Source organism: Siphateles boraxobius, unplaced genomic scaffold, assembly GCF_051911475.1.
Source record: "Siphateles boraxobius isolate OS27281-9 unplaced genomic scaffold, OSU_SipBor_1 130, whole genome shotgun sequence".
NCBI classification, from domain to species: Eukaryota; Metazoa; Chordata; class Actinopteri; order Cypriniformes; family Leuciscidae; genus Siphateles; species Siphateles boraxobius.
This window is the reverse complement of record NW_027508734.1, coordinates 18823316-18844897: the sequence shown is the minus strand read 5'-3', so window position 1 is coordinate 18844897 and position 21582 is coordinate 18823316. Positions and strand designations below refer to the sequence as shown.

Here is a 21582-nt window from a genome sequence, read left to right as displayed (position 1 = left end):
CGATTTGGGAACGATTGTGAAAATGACACTCATTTCTTTCAGGGCGACAAAGCCAATTGGTTGATAGAGACACAGTCTCCTGATCTCTAACAGGCTGATTGATACTCCAGCGCTCGTATTTCTTGCTGTTGAAGTGGAAACACCTGGAGCAGGCATTTTCTTCACTCACCACACGCAGTAAATTATAGAGTTGTGCTCCAAACATCTGCCCTGCAGCCCTCTCTACATTCATACTCGACTCTAATATCCTAAAATAATGGCTACGTGAGTCCTGCTGCCCTCTGTTACCATCTAAATGTGATAAACCACCACTTTCAAGCAGCTGAAAGAAAATACTATTTTGTCAATGGGATTCAACCCAGGGCCATACAGTGCATTTCCCCTCCTCCACGGAAAAATAAATTTACCACAGCATATAATCACAAAGGGAGCGTGTGCGCAACAAAAGGTGGCGCTCACTTTGCTTTGAAGCGTATATTAAAATTAAGTGTGAGGGCCATATAACGTGACAAATGAGCTAAGTGGCTGAATTATTCCAATCAACCTGAATTGAGGGTCACTGGCTTTACACCAGGAGTTGGCACACGGCATGGAATCGTTACCTGCCTATTGTGTGAGCTCTAAGCTGGCTATATTAACAGTCTGTAGGGTTTTAAGGGCATCTTGGATTGTTCCTGCCGTGCGCCTACCCCACAGTGAAGAACTGCCTCATCTCCTGCCTCCTCGACCTCATCATCTGCTTGTACTCGCCGATGCGCAGCTTCTTGCCGTCGATGATGCAGGTGCGCTTGGGCCTGGGCTTGTATTTGTAGTTGGGATACTTCTCCAGGTGGATCTTGCTGAGCCGAGCCTGCTCTTCATAATACGGTTGTTTCTCCTGGTTCGTCATGGACTTCCAGCGAGATCCTGTTGAACACAGGTGAGGAGTTAGAAATTACACAGGAGTGATTTTTTTCTTGGAGAAAGAATGACTAGATTTTATTTGAGTTTAAACTACCTTTTATATATATATAAATTCAATACATTTTAATAAAAATAATAATACGATGATTTTAATGAAATGAGTAAAAGAATGACTTTGTTTTACAAAGTACATTTTATTTGATTATAAAACTAGATTTTTAATGAATTCTATAAATTTTAATAAAATGAATAAAATACCTGAAATGAATGCTATTTAAATGTATTTTTACATTTAGAGACAAAATGAACATAAAACACAATGTACAACAAATGAACTGCATTATTCTGAGGCAAGCACTGCTTTTGTGAATGGAGGGTAACTGCATGACTGTTACTGTTGCTGCATTAGTGGAAACAACAGGCCAGTAAATATCTTCAGCCTTCAGAATGTGCGGGCTGACGGGACTTTTAGTTGCTGTGATCTATTGACTCTCTGGACTGGGGGACAAGACCCATTTAGCCCTGTCATTTTTCATGACAAACACTGCCCAAGTGACAGCCACTAAATCCATCTAATTGAGCTGCTCCCGCAGGCAGCATACCATCAAGTTTAACTGTGCTCGTCTGTTTGAGATGCATTGAATTTTGTGGAATTACTTGCAAAAGATTAGGCAGGTGTGGTAATAGTCTGAACATCTTATTCACAACATACATTTTGCTTAGTAGCTATGTAATGCTGAGATGCTTGTTTATTGATTGCTAAGAGGGGAAAAACTGGCATGGCAATATCCATTTGCATATGTTGTGCAATTCAAGGTCCAATGTACTGCATGCTGAAATATCTAGTCAATCAACATAACACTCACCCTCTCTCTTAATGGTGCAATTCAGCTACATTTTAGTCTTGTAAGTCTTGGTTTTGGTCCAAAATAGTGGGCTGTTTCAATTTGGTAAAAACAGACCCTCCCTTTACCTCAACAGAGGTTCAGTGTTTCTGCTGTCCTAATTCATGCTGATACTATCATCAGTGTCATTATAAGAATATATATATATATATATATATATACACACACACACACACACATATATATAGTACAAAATTTCATTCAATACAAAATTACTAAATTTTCATACAATAACCTTAGAAGATCAGCTCAATAGCCAGGTTTCCATCAACCTTTTTTTTTAATGTGAGTTTTGCCATGTCGTTAAAAAAAATATGGAAACACCAATAATAAAATATTTTAAAAAGTGGTAACACTTCATTTTAAGATATACCAAGATCAATTTCTACTTTAGAAAATGCCATGTGACTGCTTAATGTCTCAACAAAATTTATATTTCTTTATTTTCTAATTTCCTGGAAGTGATGATTTTGTTTTCTTGAAAACATGGGATGGAAATTCTGCTTACTTACAATTGCTTTTTGCAATATTTTGATTTTTGCTAATAATTATTTCAGAGCTTGAATGAAAACATATAGTTAATGACAATCATTCTTTGAGAAGTTTCAGTAAGTAGAAAGCCATTTCAGTAAGTAGAATGACTCTTTAAACAGCTGTGTTAAAAAAGACTACTGGATCAGTGTGATCCAAAACAAGCAATGACATTTTCAGCAGTTTCTGAAGCACTCTAGAATAGTTCCCAAGACATCAGTTCAGTTTATTCGTATGGAGTATGGCATTATCCCAAAACGAAAACGGAAAGGCTAACGCAGAAGGCCATGACTGCTGGTCTTGATTGATTTCAGGGGCTTTGACTTACCCAAGATTTTGCTGATGTTGGAGTTGTGCATGTCTGGGAAGGCCTGAAGGATTTTGCGGCGCTCATCTTTGGCCCAGACCATGAAGGCGTTCATGGGCCGTTTGATGTGAGGCTCGTTGCTGTTCCTTCCCCGGGGTTCCCTGTAGACCCGTGCCTCGGTAGTGCTGGCGCCTCCTGTTGGCCAACAATAATACTGATGTGGTTTATCTGCAGAGCCATTCAGTTCCCTACACCCTAGGAACACCAGAGCAAGAAGGAGAGAGCGGGTGCAAACCGTTAATCAACCTAGTAGTGCAGGGCATCCATCAGCACATCAGTGTGACTGGAGCTGAACCAGAGAAGGGAGGCCTGCAGTCGTACCTCATACTCCAGGCTGCCCATCCCAGAACTGGATGGGACAAGCCCATGTTTTGAGGCACAGAACAAGACGGCATTGTTGGTAGAGGAACTCCTAATGAGTGAAAACTAGCTCACACCAGACGAGGAGGACCCTCACTATAATGCCTTTTAAATATTTTGTCTGGGTTGCAGCTTTCATACTTTTGAACAACATTTCTGGATGGCTGTCGTAATGTTTCTCCTGCTATGAGTAATAATGGCAATGCTCTGAATAACAAATGTGGCACAAGTGTGTTTGTGTATAGGAGGTAAAATTAGGGGAGAGGGCCAGGGCCAATGTCCTGACAAAACATATATCTCCATGTGATTACTTTCAATGTGCTAACACATGCAGGCAGAACATGACAAAAGGAAGACTTAATCACAGCGGTTAAACATGGGATGGTAAAAAAAAAAAATATATATATATATATATTTGTTTTTTTGTTACTTGGATAAAATATTTTTAGGCTATATTTTTAAATAAAATATAAAAGACTTTGTAGGGTCACTAATAATAATAATAATAATAATAATAATAATAAAAACTAATTCAAATAAATAATTATATGACACATATATAAAAATACAAAATTAGGTGTCTGTATAAAAATTATCACAGGCATTTCACACATGCATGTGTAGAGTTAGTGAATGAGGCCTGGTGTGAGTGCAGTACAAAGCAAACAGACTTGAAGGAGTGTAACTTCTCAATCAGGCCATTCACAATCAGCATGTGTGTCCCCCAGTTTCTGTATTTAACTTTAAAGCAGAGTGAAAATGATTCTGTTTGCATGCGCATTTGCTTCCTTTTATATGTAAGATGTGAAAGAATTAAATAAAAGCTGTATGAATATTTCAACAAACAAAAACATGTTGATAAATAAGGCTTGAAAAATAAAACAAACAAACAAAAAAAGCCTTCCCATATGCTACGATACATCTTTAATGATCCAAAAACTGGATAAGAAGGCTTGGAATCAGCCATGAATATTTCATCATCCACATGTGATGTGTATTCATTAGGACCCTGAAACTTCAAGTCTTGGCACACGATACCTGCTTTTGATTTCTATTATCACTGGTGTTGATAAACAAAATAAAACTCCAGCTAAGTAATGGATCTTGGCACTGCTCCGCTACTAAAGCATCGGGATACCGAGATTATTCTGAGGGCAGCGCGTGCTCAGAAAAGGAGGAGCGGGAAAATAGGCAATGTTGGAGTCAATGTTTTCACACACACTCTCACACACACACACACACACATACACACACACACACACACACACACACACACACACACACACACACACACACACACACACACACACACACACACACACACACACACACACACACACACACACACACACACACACACACTGGGGCCCTGAGAGAGAGAGAGAGAGAGACAAAGTCTAAGTTTCAGGCAGCCAGCAGGAGGCTCTATCCTCCAGGCCCAGCTGGGCAGAATGGCTTTGCCCAGGGCCCAAAAGATACATTTACACATGTCATGTTTAACAATCATAATAATCCAGAAAGGGCTGCTGTTTATCTGGCTGCCCGGCTCCACACAGTCATGGTGCATCAGTCAGGCTCTCTCTGATCTTCCCTCTCCACAACTTTGTATCACCAAACGCACTACAAGCCAGCCGCCTCGTCCCAGCTTCTCTTGGCCCCTTTCGTTGGGATTATACGGCGACGGCGTTCCCCGCACAGTACATTAATTTCATTTAGCACGCGCTCACCGTGCAGGATAAATTGATTTCACTTTGTTTGGCTTTGACAGCCATGTTTATTGTGCAATGAAATGTAGTGTGGCGTAGGGCTGACAGTATCCATCAACGCTGGGCAATCTGCTGACTGCCGGGGCCAGATGAAGGCATTCATTACCTTGCCAACGCTTGCTCGCGCATTCGGCTACCTTACCCAGACACGACCGCCGCTGTCTGTTCGGGGGGGATGGCCGGCTCTAATTTACGATTCGCCCCATGCCATTACTTTACCACTGACACTGATTCAGCAATTTATATACTGGCATGCATTCAGATATAGGCAGAGGTGAGCAGCTTACATGCAAGAAACCAGCAGCTGGACTTTTAAATTGCAGATCGGATCCATTTTTCCGTTTCGCTGAGAGAGGGTGAGAGGACCGGGGCTGGTTGTAATAATCATCTCATGCCCTGTTGTTGCTGTAGTGCATCAGCAGACACAGACTCAGCGCTCTTAGTCATTTGAGTGGACCGCAGGAATGAGAGCCGACTTAGAGAGTGCCGGTGCTCTTCGGGACGAGACGAGCGGTGGCCCCTGGCATGGAGCCCCACTCATAGACACGGGTGGTCCGTGCCCCCACCCTACAGCAATCATGATGTGCCTTAATCAAAAGCAGCCAAAGAGTTGGCAGCGAGGTCGGCTCGCGCGACGTCACCCCGCATCCACAACATGCAATTTAGAACCCTCTGCTTTTTTTTCTAGCTTGTTGTTGTTTAATAAGAAAGCTTACATGCCTCTGACATTTACAAATTAGCATTAATTGACGTTTTTTCCCCCTGTGCGGCTCTTTTAGGAAGCACCTAGTTAGGTGTGTTATTGTGTAAATAAATGCAGATGTTTCGGGATGCCACGGGAGACCCCCTGAGGTGCGTGAGGGTGGGGGGGGCGAGACGGCAGGAGGCTTCTAATCGACTTTATTGTGATTTATGAGACCCGGTGCCCAACATGACAGAGCGATACAAGAATCTCCATTTAATTTGTCTCTCCCGGTGAACAGGAGGGAGAGCAGAGGGGGACTGTATGAATTACAGAGAAATAGAGAGAGCGCTTGCGAGGAAGTGTGCGAGTGAAAGGGGCCCCGCGGCACGGCACACCTGCCTGCAGCAGGCCCAGACTCGATGGTACGCGGAACAGAGCCAAAAGGCTGAGCCTCTCAGGCTCTCGCTGGAGCTAGCCTTTTGTTCTGAGGGCACACACAGACTGTCACACAAGAATCTGCTTGAAACAACCAACAATCACGCAAACCTGCCAGGCCCTCTGCGGACGATCCAATAAAGAAAGAGACGCCTTTCCGTGAAGGTTTTTATCGCTGACAATGGGAGTCTCCTTACAGCGCACAGGCAGATATGACACAATGCTCAGCTCTCCCATTCATGTCAGCACTCATATTGTGCCAATTAAACCATTACAACTTACATGTGATATAAGCCCACTTCTTTAACATGCCAATTGTTGGGTTGCACCCAGCTGAATATTTGGAATTCTGCTCTCTCTCTGAGTGTGAACAGGTTTATATGGACAAAAGCGCAACGTGTTAGTGCATGTTAGCAAGTGCTATTGTTTCTCATGCATCTTGCCCTGGATGTTGTAAGGTCTTGAAGTGGGCCATGCTAAATTCCTGTTTGCAATGCACTATTGTAGAGATCGACGTGTAAAGGAGACTTGGGCTGAGTTGCAGACTACAGAGACAGTAAAACTGGATAAAGGACTGGCAGTGGGAATGCTGGGAAAACACAGACAAACACATGAATGTCTGGTCTCTTTGTTGTATAGACAGCCACACACAAAAGCGCACTCCCGTTAAATGTTCTCCATCTTTCTCTGAGCTGATTTATGTAAGTGTGATAAAACTATATTTTTTGATTAGAGTAATGCACCCCATTACTGCCCCAGAGTAATTATTATAGGATGTAATAAAAAGATAATACTTCTTGCAAATTGTAACTTTATATCTCAAAATTGCAAGTTTATTTGTCATTATTGTGACTTTATCTAACAGTGTGACTATTTCTGACAATGTGATTTTTTTTATTATTAAAAATTATATATTTTTAACCTGTTTTATTTTTTACTTTGAAGCAGAAATGGACTTCCAAATGCCTTAAAGTTCATTACACTATGCTGTTATTTTGAGCTGTCGATTCAAAGACAAAAATATTCCACAAAAATATTAAGCAACTGTTTTCAACTGATAATAATAAGAAATGTTTCTTGAGCACCAAATCAGACTGGAGTAAGGACTGGAGTAACTTCTGCTTTGCCATCACATGAATAAATGAAAATTTAAAATATAATAATTGTTAATAACACGTTTTTTTTTTAATAGTAATAATATTTCATTCATATTTTTTCAGTATTTTTGATCAAATAAATGCAGAAACTTCTTTTAAAAACATTTTTACCGACCCCCAAACTTTAGTGTAGTGCAGATCCTCACATATTCTGTGTTCTTTTTATAACATTATATGCCATTTATGATACTCGTTTACAAAACGATCGCCTAACCCTAACAGATAAAAATTTATGATGGAGCTTTTGGTTCCTTTGCTTTGACTGGTGTGATTGCGAACCTATAATAATGCAGCGTTAACCTTGCCACAATTTAACTATATGCATAAATAATACAGCATTAACATAGCTCAGAGATTAGTCAAGTCAAGCAGTTATTTTGGCCGGCATTGTCTCAAAAGTGTGCTGATATTACCTCGACTTCCTGCCCCCGGAATCACTCAACACACCCTTTGTTCTGCTAAGACCCCCGTCTGACAGAGACAGTTTAAACACACGCACGACCCGACCCGCTCGGCAAACAAAACTCATACGCAGCCATATGTGAATGAACAAAGGGGCCATACTAAAGCCTTTTGTGGTATTAGTTAATGTTTTTCATCTGAGCTTAAAAAGACCTAATGACTTTGTGGTGAGCTGATGCATGTGGCTCGTGGCTTTTTGCGAAATGAAGGAAATTCTATCTATTTCCATACCCCGCCGTTATTTTCCAATGGCCTCTCTCTCGTTAGAGCTTTGGCAGCTGTTAATTTGGTTGCTGCATGCTTCACAAATATTAGTTCAAGCAACCTAAAGCTTGCTGCGAGTTGCAGCAGTGACAGAGAGCTGTTTTACACCCCAAGCCTTTTCCAATATAACGTTTCTTTTCAGCAGGCAGGACCTCCGTACAGGGAAACACGCCGCCGTTATGGGCCCACTCAGTAATTTTCCTCTGCTCTCGATGGCAGTTACTGTGCGAGTCTGTTCGCCCTGTTAAAGTGTCAAGAAATTTAATTCTCAAATGGTAGTTTCCTACTCAGCTGATAAATCATTTAAAGTGCATTAGAAAATAGCTAGCTTTATTGACAAATCCCCAAAGCGTCTGAACAGAGGGGCATAATAAAACAAAGACTAGTTGCAAATAAACAGAACAAAAAGGATGAAGTGTAGCCTTTTTTAAGCGTAGGTATCACATGCACGGCGCTTACATTCCTCAAATGTTCAGGGAGAGGAATGTAATTTGTTTGACTTGGTCTATCAAAAAAGGCTCTAAACACAAAAACACACAAGTAAACACTTCATGTTTCCCAACGGGTAAACACATTCTACTTGTAAAAGAGACTATTTAATGTAGGGCGTATCATCATAAAATGTCGTTCACATCCTTCATCTCGATGTGTTTGCGGGAAGATGGGGATGGCTCTGAGCACTTGAAGTGGCGCCTGTCCACTGGAATGAGAAACCTCTGTGTCCTTCTAATCCTGTCTGTACTGGGAGTTAACTGATGGGACGTTCTCTGTTCCTTCACCTCCACTTAGGACTTTGACTCTGCATCTCTTGGGTGGCTGGGTGCCCTCAACCCTGCTTCAGAGCCCACAGGAGACGGGTTCCCACCGTGTTGGAGGACCCAGCTTTCTCACTGATCTGAGAGGGGTGGGCTGCGGTTCTTGGTGGGAATCTGCTCTGGTCTGGTGGTCAGAGCAGATCCTGCCAGACCAGAAAAACTGCATCTCTAAACCTTTATTTACAGATTAGATTTTTACCCAGCCAAAATAAATAAGTTATGCTTTAGAAAGGTCATAAACAGAGATAATGAGAGGCTGATCATCTTACAACAACAACAACAACAACCAAATCTTTTGTGATTGTCCCCTTATAATATCCATCATTACATGGAACTTGAAATCTTTATTATTCCATATCTTGGCTCTAGATTTCCATGAAAACTGTTATAAATATTGCAATATACAGATATACATGGGAAAAACACTAGAGCATATATGCACACTGTTTATGAACAGGGTGGCAAAAGGAGCTGACATCTTGTCATCTAAGTTCTCTCATCAGTATTTACACCTCCATACCCAGCAAATCAAACATGAGCTCTGGCAACAGAGTCTGGTTCTGGAGGAGGGCCAGCATTGTCCCAATGCTTTGTCATCAAGAACTAGCTGTTAAAAACTTTAAATACAGCCGTGCACACTGCATTACCCCCATCTACTTCCTCTAAAAACTGGCCGAGCAATTGTGGAATTTGATCATGTGACTGAACTGTACCTAACCTCATTCCTCACTGTAGTCCACAAGCAAGAAGCATTAGATATATGGACATTCTTTGCAAGGGTACAAAGCAAAATGAGCATAATTTGAGAGAAGTCACATTATGTTTTGAAACACTACTTACCGTCGAAATCCTCTGGCCTGGTGAGGTCGATGACTCTGTGACCGATCTTTCCATCCTCGCCTAGTTTGCCCAGGTGATGGCCAAGGCTGTCATAATGAGACCTCTCCTGCAAAAATGAATGAAAATGTGTGTTCAGATACACTTTCCTGTCTACAGAATTGGTTTCTCTTTATGTACCAAATTGCATACTATGAGAGAAAATGTTTGATATTGAAAATGGTATGTTGTTTAAATTAAAACATTGGGAAATGATGTGTTCTTCCACAATGGTACAATGGTCTATAAAGTTAAATTATATATGTAATAAATGTATAAAATTAGTCAATTAAAAACAACAACAACAACAATAGTAAGTATTACAATTATTATTTCAATAAAAGAACAACAACAATTACTACATATACTGTATATCTACTAAATGTATAATACACACAAACTTCTGTATGAAACCTAAGTACTAATAAAAACACTTAAGGCAGATTTCTGAATTTGAATTGTGATTTAATGAAGCAGAATTAAAATCGAATGAAATTTAAAGGCACCAATTCAATATCGAAAGGCACACAACCCTGCCGGACACGCATGCTCTTCGCATGCATTTTAATGGGCCCATGTCAAGTCATCTTTATCACTGCTATAGTTTCTTACTGTCTTCATCTGCAGGGACTTGTACCGATAAGAGTCTGGAACACTCTGCTAAAAAGGATTTAGAAACAACACACTGAAAGTTCCTGAGCACACAATGCAGCCTGGGACCTTCAGTGAAATGTTCAGCTTATTTTTTTCTTTTCCGCTCTAATCTTTGCAGTACATGCCCCTGTCTCTGCCGTCCTGAGCTCCCTGTCTATCATTTATTCAAGGCTCATGCTCAGAGGAACACGCCGTGTTTTCCCTTTTGTCATGTTGCTCTCTGTTCAGATTAAACTTGGCATCATGTCGCACTTGATGCACAATAAACCCCTGTCATTCTTCGCCGGTGCGACAATATTGAATGTCATGTCCGTGTGCATTTACAGAATAAAATAACAGCTTTTGGGGGGTCCTCCTGAATGGTTGCAGCACATTAGACTTAATGTATTATGCAGAGGAAGAGGGCCGACCGCTGCTCGGGCCCATTGTTAAATGACCTAGTTCTGCCGTGAGTGCGGCAGGGCATTAGTGGAGGACCGTCTCGCTCTCTCTAAAGACTCGAAGAGGAGATGGACACTTTGACTCGGCATGATACAAGTAATCTCTCCCCCCTCCGAATGGAACAGGATGATGGTAAAAGCAAAGCATGTTATGGTGAGTCGGCCCCAGAGCGTTTGTTCTTCTCCCAGGGTGTGCATTCAATCTCAGGCAAAAGGTGTGCTTGAATTGTCTTTTCTTTAGAGAATGCCTATCATACACAGTTTGAACAGACACTTGGGCGGCCTCCCAACACAATGCTAACAGCTCCCCTGCCACAGACGCAGACACAGATACCAACGTATACATTAATCTTTCAGCCGCGCTGCTTTGGCCGTTTTGCTCGTTTGTTTGTTTTCTGTTCTTTTCGCCACTGGGGAGCCTGTGGACAGTGGAAGCTCTTCACACGGCAAAAGATTATCACTCCGGCTCAACTTGTCAATAGCAGATGACAATAGTGGATTACTTGGGAGTATTCCGTGCTTATTGCTGTTGTCACTTTAAATAGACTTTATCATCACTGAGGGGCAAATTCACTAAACAGTTCAGGCACGTTTGTATGTGGCATTTCAGCATGTATCCAGTATTTAACCAGGTTCAAAATGCACTTAACTAGCCTCGTCATTTTTTTCAGCGCAAACATGCCTTATCGATTTTTTTGTTATTTTCATATAAATACATACACTGCTATTCAGAAGCTGCTGTTTTTTTTAAAGAACTTAATAGTTTTATTCAGAAAGGACACATTAAACCGATTAAAAGGGACAGTAAATACATTTATAATGTTACAAAATATTTCTATTTAAAATAAATACTGTTTTTTAACTTTATATTCACAATCCTGGATTTTTTTTTATCACAGTTTCCATTAAATATTATGTAGCACACCTTTTTTAAAATATACATATTATTCTTGAGCAGCAAATAATCATATCAAATTGATTTCTGAATGATCATGTGACACTGAAGTTTGGAGTAATGATGCTGAAAATTCAGCTTCGCAATCACAGGAATAAATTACATTTTAAAATATATTAAAATAGAAAATAACTATTTGAAATTATAATAATATTTCACAATAATACTGTTTTTACACTATTGTGAGCATAAGGGGCTTAAACACAGCACTTTTTTCCTTCTTCAAATAACGATGCACTAATTGCTGTCCTTGGAAAAAATAATAAAATAATAAATGCTGTTATAAGCTGCCACGAATTCATTATAAAAAAATATATTTTGTCTACTTGATAACATACATTTTTACCCAAAAAGAAATATCTACAACTGTTTTTTCCCTCCAAAAACTATTTCTCAAAAACACAGCACAAGCATCAGAGGGAAAGAGAGAAAAGCTGTAGAGAGAGTGTACCGCAATTTCCCACCACCACGCTTGATGGAACAATCATTATTTATGGCCATCTGAGTGATTCTGATGTACAATTAACCACTACCTGCTTATGGCCTGTCATTAAGAGCTGCCTGTCTTGACTCTGCCTTGCTTATTTAAGTGTTTTCTAATTATGACATATGTAGCGGTCCCCGCTGGGCTCAGACGGCTTTGTAAAGATAAGTTGGAGCGCTAGCTTGGTGTGCCACGCTCCGTGTGAAGCTTCCTACACTGCTGTATTCATCACCAGACCGCATTATTGCACTTAATGAAAGAGTCGCAGCACCCAATGACAAATTGACTGATGTGCGATTAGTCGCACGAGTGATGGCCGATGTGCTGTGGACTGTCCACTGGGGAAGGGCCCAACAACTTGTCTAAATATGTGTGTGTGTTTGTGTGTATGGGGGGGGGGGGGGGGGGGGGGGGCTGTTATAAATTACTTGCTCGTGTCATCCCATCCTCCCTGCTCAGTTGGCTCTCTCTGATCAATCAAGCCCTTTTATAAAGTCATGATCATTAAACATCAGTTTGGGGAACAAGGACCATCCATCACTGAGTTTCATTAAATACTGTTTAGGCGCTAAACTTTCTCATTTTCCAGAGCAATAATTAAAGAATGAGCCGGGTGAGAGCTATTGTACGTGAAAACGAGATTAGACACTTCAGTGTCGCAGGTCTAACTTAATGGAGTGAGGTAGAGAGAGTTCATTCATGCCTAGGAGGTGCTGAAATTCATGGGAAAGAGCGACACAGTTTACAGTGCATATTAGGAGTCTGCAATTGAGAAATATAAGAACATAAAACTGACGTCCACACCATCAAATATTGTACAATGAATTTCTATTCAATTTAATATACTACGTTTTATACACTTATTGGTTGTAACTTCTGTAATTTATGTTGTAGCATTAGGTACAAATTATCGAGATAAATAATTTATATGCATAACACCAGGCTTTTTGTTTGAAGACTCAAAAAAAGAAACCGGTCTAAAGCACCTTTACTACTGTCTGCATCAAATGCTGTGATAAATCAATGGGATTTTTATCATTTTATGGTGTCATTAAATTTTTACTGATCACTTTGCCACAGAAGAGCAGTAAAGGGTGTGTACCATCCTGAAAAAGGCCCGTGCAGTTAGGCAAATGCTTACCAGCAGCTCTCTACGACCATTGTGCTATAAAGGATATTTATAATGTGCATTACGGCAGTGAGATGGCAAGAGCCCAGAGTCTCCACAAGTACAGAGAGAAGGAGAAAGGGAAAGGGCGGTTAGGCAAACGAAGAAGAAAAAAACGGAAACAATACAAAAAAGAAAAGATGTCATGGTACACGTTGTGCCCCTCCCATGCTAACCGCGACCTCTCTGGCGCACGACTTGCCCTTCCCTCAAATGAGTTCAGCATGCAGCCCTTCATTCCCACATCTAAAATTATAACCACACAGTCCTAAGCTGAAGTGGAAAAAGACACCCACAATAATCTCCCCTCCACTATCCTTTTTCCCCCCTCCATCCTCAAATGCATTTTGTTTCGACGGAGGAGGGTTGCACGTTGAAGTAATAACACAGAAGGGCCAATGGCAAGGCTGGTGGAACTTCTGAACATCTGGAAGATAGCCAGAGCGAGGAGCCCATGTCAGCGCAGCGGAGAGGGCTTTAATCAGGCCGGCCGCAGAACATGTGCCTGAGGACTGCAGCGCTGCCCACAGATTTCATATATTTCGGGCAGGAGCGCATTGTGCTGGTGTCTACCCTGTACTTACGCATCACACTGCCATAGAGTGACGCTTTTCCTGTGGTAAAAATAGTCCGGCTTCAGCCATATGGCCTTGAATTGTTGCAGCCGGGTCCAGATAACAGCAATTGTAAGACAACAAGCGACTAGCCTTGGAAGCACGAGCATGTCTACTTAGTAATCTGCCTTTACTGTCACCCAGGTGCACATGGCTAATATCATAACCTGGTAAAAAAAAAACACAAAAAAACACAAAATGGTCAAGTGAATAACTGTTTGTGCCATGTCTTGTCTGGGCTCTGAAAGCTGAGAATACAGCATGTTCGGTCAGTTCCACACCTGGTTAAGAGATCCAAGTGATAGAGGAAATAAAGGGAGGCTTTGAAAGTCCATTACAATGAGTTCTTACTGTGTGTATCAGCAATATAGGTTGCTTCAGCCATCTGTATTAAGAGCCAGGCCCTATACAAGCCGATGCAGTGCACGTCTATTTTGCCCCTCATCTGCTTTCAATTCCTGCTGTAACCAATCAAAATGTTATTTATAATTGTGCAGCTTTCCAGTAGTTGGTAGTTTAGTCTAAAGCACATGCAGTTGCGCGCCGAGCCCAGAGTTCCTTTCATGCGGTCGCTCGGTTTTTATACCCGAGCGGTAGTCCACGCTTGCAAACTCCCAGAGCGGCCGCTGGCAGAGCGTGTTGGGGCTGCGACCTCCCTCCACTGGTGGGTGTCCAATCCTAGATTTATTGTTTACCTTCCAGAACGACTTAATCTAAAAACATTGACATAAGAGGACTCTGACATTTCTGTAAGTCTTTTTTTTTAAGTCCCGCACGGTTGAAGATTAAACTATAACTATGTTAAACGGACAACTTGCTCACTTATAAAACTGAGAAATTTACCCACAACATCTGACCTTACGACATCATGGGGGAAATGAAGCAATTTATACATGTCCATCTCTGGGCTGTAAAAGAAACTCTGCAGAGCTGTTTTTCTATCCTGCTGCGTTGAGATCATCGTCTCTGGATTTTGTTATGGGTCTTCTGGCTTTAAATGACCCTGAACTGTTCACTGGGTCCTCAAGGATCTGTTAAGAAGGACCTTGCTTTCTCTGCTCTTATCATGCAATCTATTTATAATAATGGACACTCTGAATCACAAGATCTGGGAGACAGAGGGTTCTTTATGCACCTGTTCGGAGGGATTTTGTCCCAATATGGTGCCACATAAATGACCCATTGTAGCCTATTCTTTACGCCGGCTTTGTTGCGGGATATCTGGCGTAAGCAGAGCTGCGCAGGTTTGGAGAATAGGACCTCGTTGCATTTTTGAATGACTGCCCTGTTTTGGCCTTTTGTGTGATTTTATGCAACCACAGTGTGAAATCAGCTGAGCTTCAGTCATGTCTTATCTAAGCAAGAAAAAAGCGGAAGAGTAAGTGCATGGCATTGGCATTGTTTCAGAACTAGCTCAAGACGTGAGCCTACCCTCACATGTTGCTTGAAAAAAAGATGCTATTTATATACCCAAACAAATGGAACAAAGAATTAATGTAAGCAATACTCAACAATGACATTTGCTTTCTATGGGGCGTGCTTGAGTTCAGAATATAATCAAATTTTGGACGGTCAAAGCCATGTACGGCAGGATTTGCTTTGCGGCCAAAAATAACCTATGCTGGCAATTTCCAAGAAAGCAGCAGAAAAAGGGGTAGAAAATTGCTTCCAGGGCTGCAGACCAGACAAGATTATACCCCAAGTCTTTGTAAAGGGAAGCGTGAATAGGCCCCTAACACACACGGGGAGGGGACGAGAGCAAACATTGGCTTCGGGTCTAAAGGTAGGGGGTGAGGATTTCGAGGAGAGTGAGCAAAGCTCCATTTAAATGTTTGTGGCCCTGTGCTCTGGGATTTGAGAAAAGTGAATATTCCACTCATCAATAATGTAGGTGAGAGGAGGGGGCAGGGAGGTCGGCGGATGCTCAATAGGTTAATACACTGGCCTTTCACCCTTTGATTCCAGTTTGGGAAGTGTCAGCACAAGAATATATTTTATCTCCTTGCCAGACCCCATCGGACTGCAACATCTGTCAAAAAGTAGGTTATTAGCAAGGGCAAAATATCTGAAATCAAAATTTGGACTCTTTCCAGAGTGGAACCTCATCATTAGATGGTTTATGAACTTCAATTTGAAAATGTAAAATCAAACAAAGTAATTTAAATCTAGTGCATACAACAGATCTAGAAATGTACAATGCAGTGTCCTTTCCAGGGAGAAAAAAGTACTTGAACAGGGAATAAATAATAAAATAGTTTAACTGCCCTCTGTAGACAATAGTACTTTTAATAAATATTTGAAAAAAAAAGGCAAATTGTAGGAGGTCCCATAAAAGCTTTCTTTTACTTATGGGACATCAAAGGGAAAGAATTACAAATAGAAAACAAGCAAGCAAACACTAAAACATGAATATTTTACACATGCACCTAAAAGACAGGAGACTCAAAGGAGACGCTCTTCCTCTCTGAGAGAGTGAAATGGCTCTTTGTGAGAGAAAAAGGAATGCAGGTCATTCCATTGTGTTCTACGGACACATTTTGTATTAAAAGATGAATTGATCCATCTGTAAGCAGCACTTAGCCTCACTCTTCAGCTCTGTCGTTACACCGGGATAAATCAATATTTAATATCCCCAACCAACAGCCCCAGTAGATGATTTTAACCTCTCCTTAATCCCATTTATGTTACCTTTCCAGATTCTTCCACGTAAGCTTTCACTATGATAAACTTCCAAACAGCAGACTGGAAGGCAGTTATTAAAGGGCGTTCAGTATTTATGTCAGGTGAGGCGATGTGCTGAAATATTAATATTCTGAAACTGACCAAAGTGAAAGCTTTTATCTGGAACACTTAGAGGCCTTTTTTTTCGTCTGTTGGGCGCGAGCAGCAGGCACAGGCCAACTGTCTGACTGCTGGCAGCGCTGGGTGATATACAGCGGGCGGTTCATTACTGTTTTGTACATGGCTGTAGTAGCTCTTCCCATGACATGTAAAGTGTCCCCTCAGAAACATATGGCTAGAGGGCAGTACGTGGCCTTAACTTTGCAACTGGCTTCTAGCTATCAATGAAGTGTTCTAAGATGATAGGAAACAAGTAGACCTGCCAATTTATTGACTAATGCTGCGTTCACACCAAACGCGAATAGAGCGTCAAATTCGCGTCTATCGCTACTATTTGGATGGCTGGAACATTTTGAATCCATTCGCGCGTCCAAAACGAAATTAACGCACGTAAAAAGCAAAAAATTGCTTGCTAGGCAGTTGTCTGTTTGCAAGATGGCTGATGTTGATCGAGCATTCATCAAGAATCACCGCTCTGTATTTGCTCTGGAAAGCAGAACAGCAGTGTAGGGGTCATCGCGCCTTTCAGTGGTACTTCCGCCTGTCCCGCGCCCAGTTTGATGCATCAAAGGATCACCCTCGCCCTCACCCACCTAATCTGTCATTTATTTTTGTTTTGATGATAAATGGAGCCAGCCTACTACAAAAGTGATTAACCTGTTCTGTGATTTTTTTTCTCACACAGCACTGTCCAGACACGAACTATGTTCTTGCACTAAAGTATGTTGGTTGTCTTTACATTAGAATAATAATAATGTTTTATATAATCTAGATTAGATATGGAATAAATAGCATTCAATACAAAATTAATGTCTCATATATTGAAATCAAGTTTTTATGTGATAAAATATTTACTTCACCACGTGACAGCAGCAAGCAGGCTACTGATTGGTTAACGTGACGCGAACTGACGCCAAATTTTCAGATTTTTCAACTCGGGTGTCAGACGCAAATTGATGAATTCGCGTCAAACGTGTGAATGCACAAAACAAAATAAAATAATTTGCAAGTATCGCGCCAGATGCTCAATTGGCGTCATTCGCGCGAACTGGACGCGCGAATGAGGCGAATTCGCCCTTACCGTGCCGCGCTAAACGCCTCATTCGCGTTGCAGGACCTCTAAACGCGCGTAAAGGCGTCTTTACATTGACTTACATTGACGCTCTATTCGCGTTTGGTGTGAACGCACCATAATAATAAAAAATACAATAATAATTAAAAAAAATTATAATAATCATGCCCCTGATCTATGCATTAACTGCGCAAATTGAGCAATGAGCCACAAAGAGCCGAGAGGAAAACTAGACATTTTTCAAAGATAAAATACTTAAATGTAATACTTAAATATATGCAGCGGCTTTAAAGAAATGAAAACTGAGATGAAAAAAATGAAAAACACCCAAAGATGTCAGTCTGCACGTGTACACAGAACAACATTTTAAATAAATAGAATATTAATAACAATTGAAACATTGCAGACAAATGTAAGAGCATGTCCTACAGTATGTGAACAGCCCCTGAGTCTCAACAAAAAAATTTAAATAAATAAAAACAAAAAGCAACAAGCAAAACAATAATACAAAGCAAACATTTTTTTAATTACCAAAATATGATGTATTAAAATGATTTTTATTTTAGTGCTTTCTCAGCAAATATACACAATTAATTCGGATTAATCTTATTTAATAAATCCGAAATTTTTCGATTTTTGATTACAATTTTGAATCAGCCCTAGAACCAATATTGAAAAATGAGGTATATTCTTCATATTATGCTTTGAATAATGAAGGTCTTCATTAGAATGAGCTCAGTTCTATTCGTTTGAACTTCAGAGACATCTGTAACATATGTGGAAAATACAGCTTCTGTTTGGCCTCTGGTTGTAAATTGCGACATCAATACGTCTGTTTGGCTTAGCAACAGGCTGAGGTGGATCGGCCTTTATGATATCATCAGATGCAGACAGTCTTCTGAGCGAAGCTACAGTACAAAAGAGGGCTGCCATTTTCTTCCATCACATTGTAAGGTCATAAACTTGCATTCTCAGATATGGGAGCAACTGAAAAATCAGATGGAAAGTAAGAAATAAAGAACGAGAAAGTCTTTGCAAATAGAAACGAGGGAGTCTTTGTGATGTGCTCTGTAACCTATAGCAACAATGATAACTCAAGCATACCGGTCATATTTTCCCACTGATAGAGCACCTAATTATTATTTGTCGTCCCCTTTCTTTGCACCGCTGGCTGCCTAGAATTACCTTGCCCTTACATCAAAGTCCTTTAGGGAAAACACATTTAGCCACAAGCTTAATGTTTTTTTGCTCTGGGGGAGGTGGAGAGAGAGGGGCCGCCTCCGAACTGATTTCCTCCCCACTTAGAAAAACACATAAAGCTCACCTGAGCCGAGATGTCCACATAACCATGTTAAAAGGCACAGCCTTACAATCGTGTGAAGACAAAACCCAAGTCAGACAAAAGAATAGGAGAAAAAAAAGCGTTAAGCTCGGCCTGCTAAGAACAATGCAGCCGTAGGTGTGTGCTGCCTGTTGACAAACGTGCCTTTTCAGCCATTGCTGGAGCAACATTCATGTCATGTAGCGGCATATTCTCGTGTGTGGCTGACCATGAGTTAACCCTAGAGCAATTTTGGGAGGTAAAGAGGGAAGGAGAGGATGAGTTGAGGCTGGTGAAGGTAGAATAAGGAAAAAGGTGGGGAGGGAGACAGCCACAGAAGATGGCTGCATGTTCACATACCGCATCCACCTCTAAAGAACACGAACAAAGAGTGTGAAATCTCAAAAGAATAGCACGTAATGCACTGGCTTAGGTGATATCTCCGTTTATTATGGCTTAGAGTTGGGTATTGTGTTTGAGAAAGCAGGAATATGACTTCCACAATACAGTTTTGAGCAGTAAAGAGGTATTGTAAATTGCTGAGAGAAGCAGCAATAATATAAAAATGCCTAAACTCTGCCATTATTGGGGATGCACTCTCTGAGTTTCCTTCGATGCCACCCACATCGGGGCATATCTTTTGCCCTGACTTCTAAGTTGATTAAAAAATAGTCCCTCTACTTTTTTACATATACATTGACCTACTTTAAGTTGCTGGTTTAAAGTAATCAGGTGATGAAAAATTAATGAGCATCCACTCCCAGTTCCTGCCTGCGTCTCACAGCCAACTGGCAATATGGCATCAATCAGATGGTAGTGGTGTCTGTTTTTCTGGTCCTTGATTGACTCATTGATTGAAGATATTTTTAAAAGGAATCCCTGAGAGAATGCCTGCTCCCGGTACAAAGTGGGCCTGTCCCACACCAGGGGCTGAAGAGGGCTGCCTGTATGCTTTAATTGGGCAGAGACATCACAGTTTGAACCCGCACAGGCCAGGCACCAGAGGACCACGATGGTCCTCCTTGCTCACAAATGCAAACACACACACTCATCCACCATCTACCCTGCCAATGTCAATCAAAGGCACTTCTCTGGATGTGCTTCAAAGAGCTTGATTGGTTTTAAAGATCATGTCTGAAAAAACACTGTGGGCTCAAGTCCTTGAGCTTTGGCTGTTGTTGTACCCTCAGGCGAAAAAGCAAGGAACAAGAGTCAGTTGTGTTGGGTATATACTTCTGCAATGGTATTGATTAAAAATTGCATTAATAAAAGTAGGTTTTGATGTAATCTCATTACTTTGATTACTTACATGCAAGAATGATTTTGTACAATTTTGACAATAAAAGAAGAGAAAAAAAGAGCATCATATTCTTAAACTATACTTTATTTACACAAATAGGCGCACATACAATGCTTTGTATGAAAATCGAATTACTAATTTCCTGGTTTAATTGTCTAACTCGCGAATTATTATTATTGTGTTACTGTGTATTAAAGACAGATTTGTACTTTTTTGGTGATGATTGTATTGCATAATGATATTTTCATGTGCCATCATTTTTTTAATATTTTTCTTATTTTTATTAATAAATTCACAATCTATGAGACTGTGTTGTTGGTAAAAGAGTAGGTTATGAAACTATTTACTCTGCTTTTTTTTTTTAAATAACATTTTATTTTTTGTTAAAATAATACATAATTTGTTATACTCTAATCTAACAGTTAATATTCGCAATCTGATTCCAGAATCCAAAATCCCTGTAGTAACCTAACCTAGTTTACAGGTGTCAAAGACACTCACCTTATCAGCCCTGCAGTTGTTCAGGCCCATGCTGGCGAGGGCAGACAGCTTGGCCTCCATTCCCTGCTGATGATGCTGAAGCTGCTCTCTCTGAATCTGCTCCCTCATCTTTCTCGCTTCCTGGATGGCTTTCATCACCGCATCCTGATCTCCAAACAGCGCTGTTGAGTTCAGGCTGGACAGAATGTCTGCGGAGACAAATAACTTGGGTTCACATACAAATGCACATATTCTTAGGGCAGTGTTGTGAAACACAATATACTGTAGGAGGTCTTGTGAGAACAGTCTGCATGTGTGCACTGTAAGTGTGGCGGACTCCATGTGTGGGGGGAGCAGGAAACTAAGGGAGCAATCTCAGTGTGTGTCGCCTTTCTGTAATTAGTGGATCAAAGTGAGGTGAGGCGGGATGGCAGTTAAATCTCGGAAATAGTAGAAAAACAAACACCAAGCCTGTGTTCAAAGCCCAACTCCACGAGGAGGAGGGAAATGAGCAACACAGTGTCGTTTTAATGAAAGACTGTTTTTAGTAAATGTTAGTAGCAGCTTCCAAAAAAAAAAAAAGAGTTCTTAATATGAGAGATGAACTACAAGCTTTGAAAACAAATATACAGCAACGGCATCCGTTACTCTTTACTGCGTCAAAATGGTAGGGTCTAAAACAGATTATGATTTGGGAGTTTGTCAAATTCACTCTCTGATTCCACAC

General features: G+C 40.8%; 1 protein-coding gene across 36 annotated transcripts in view; it reads right to left on the bottom strand.

Moving 5' to 3' along the window:
* sox6 (SRY-box transcription factor 6) overlaps window positions 1–21582 on the bottom strand; it is a 151258-nt gene that overhangs the window by 3073 nt on the left and 126603 nt on the right. For 23 of the 36 annotated variants that reach the window (XM_077228457.1, XM_077228460.1, XM_077228465.1 and 20 more), the window contains 4 exons: window positions 20877–21064; window positions 9491–9596; window positions 2668–2841; window positions 690–906 (listed from right to left, as the gene is read on the bottom strand). In XM_077228457.1, coding sequence (XP_077084572.1) covers window positions 690–906; window positions 2668–2841; window positions 9491–9596; window positions 20877–21064 — 685 coding nt within the window. Of the gene's footprint in view, window positions 1–689; window positions 907–2667; window positions 2902–9490; window positions 9597–20876; window positions 21065–21582 lie in introns of all 36 variants that reach the window. The other 13 variants (XM_077228445.1, XM_077228453.1, XM_077228446.1 and 10 more) reach the window with 3 other exon arrangements.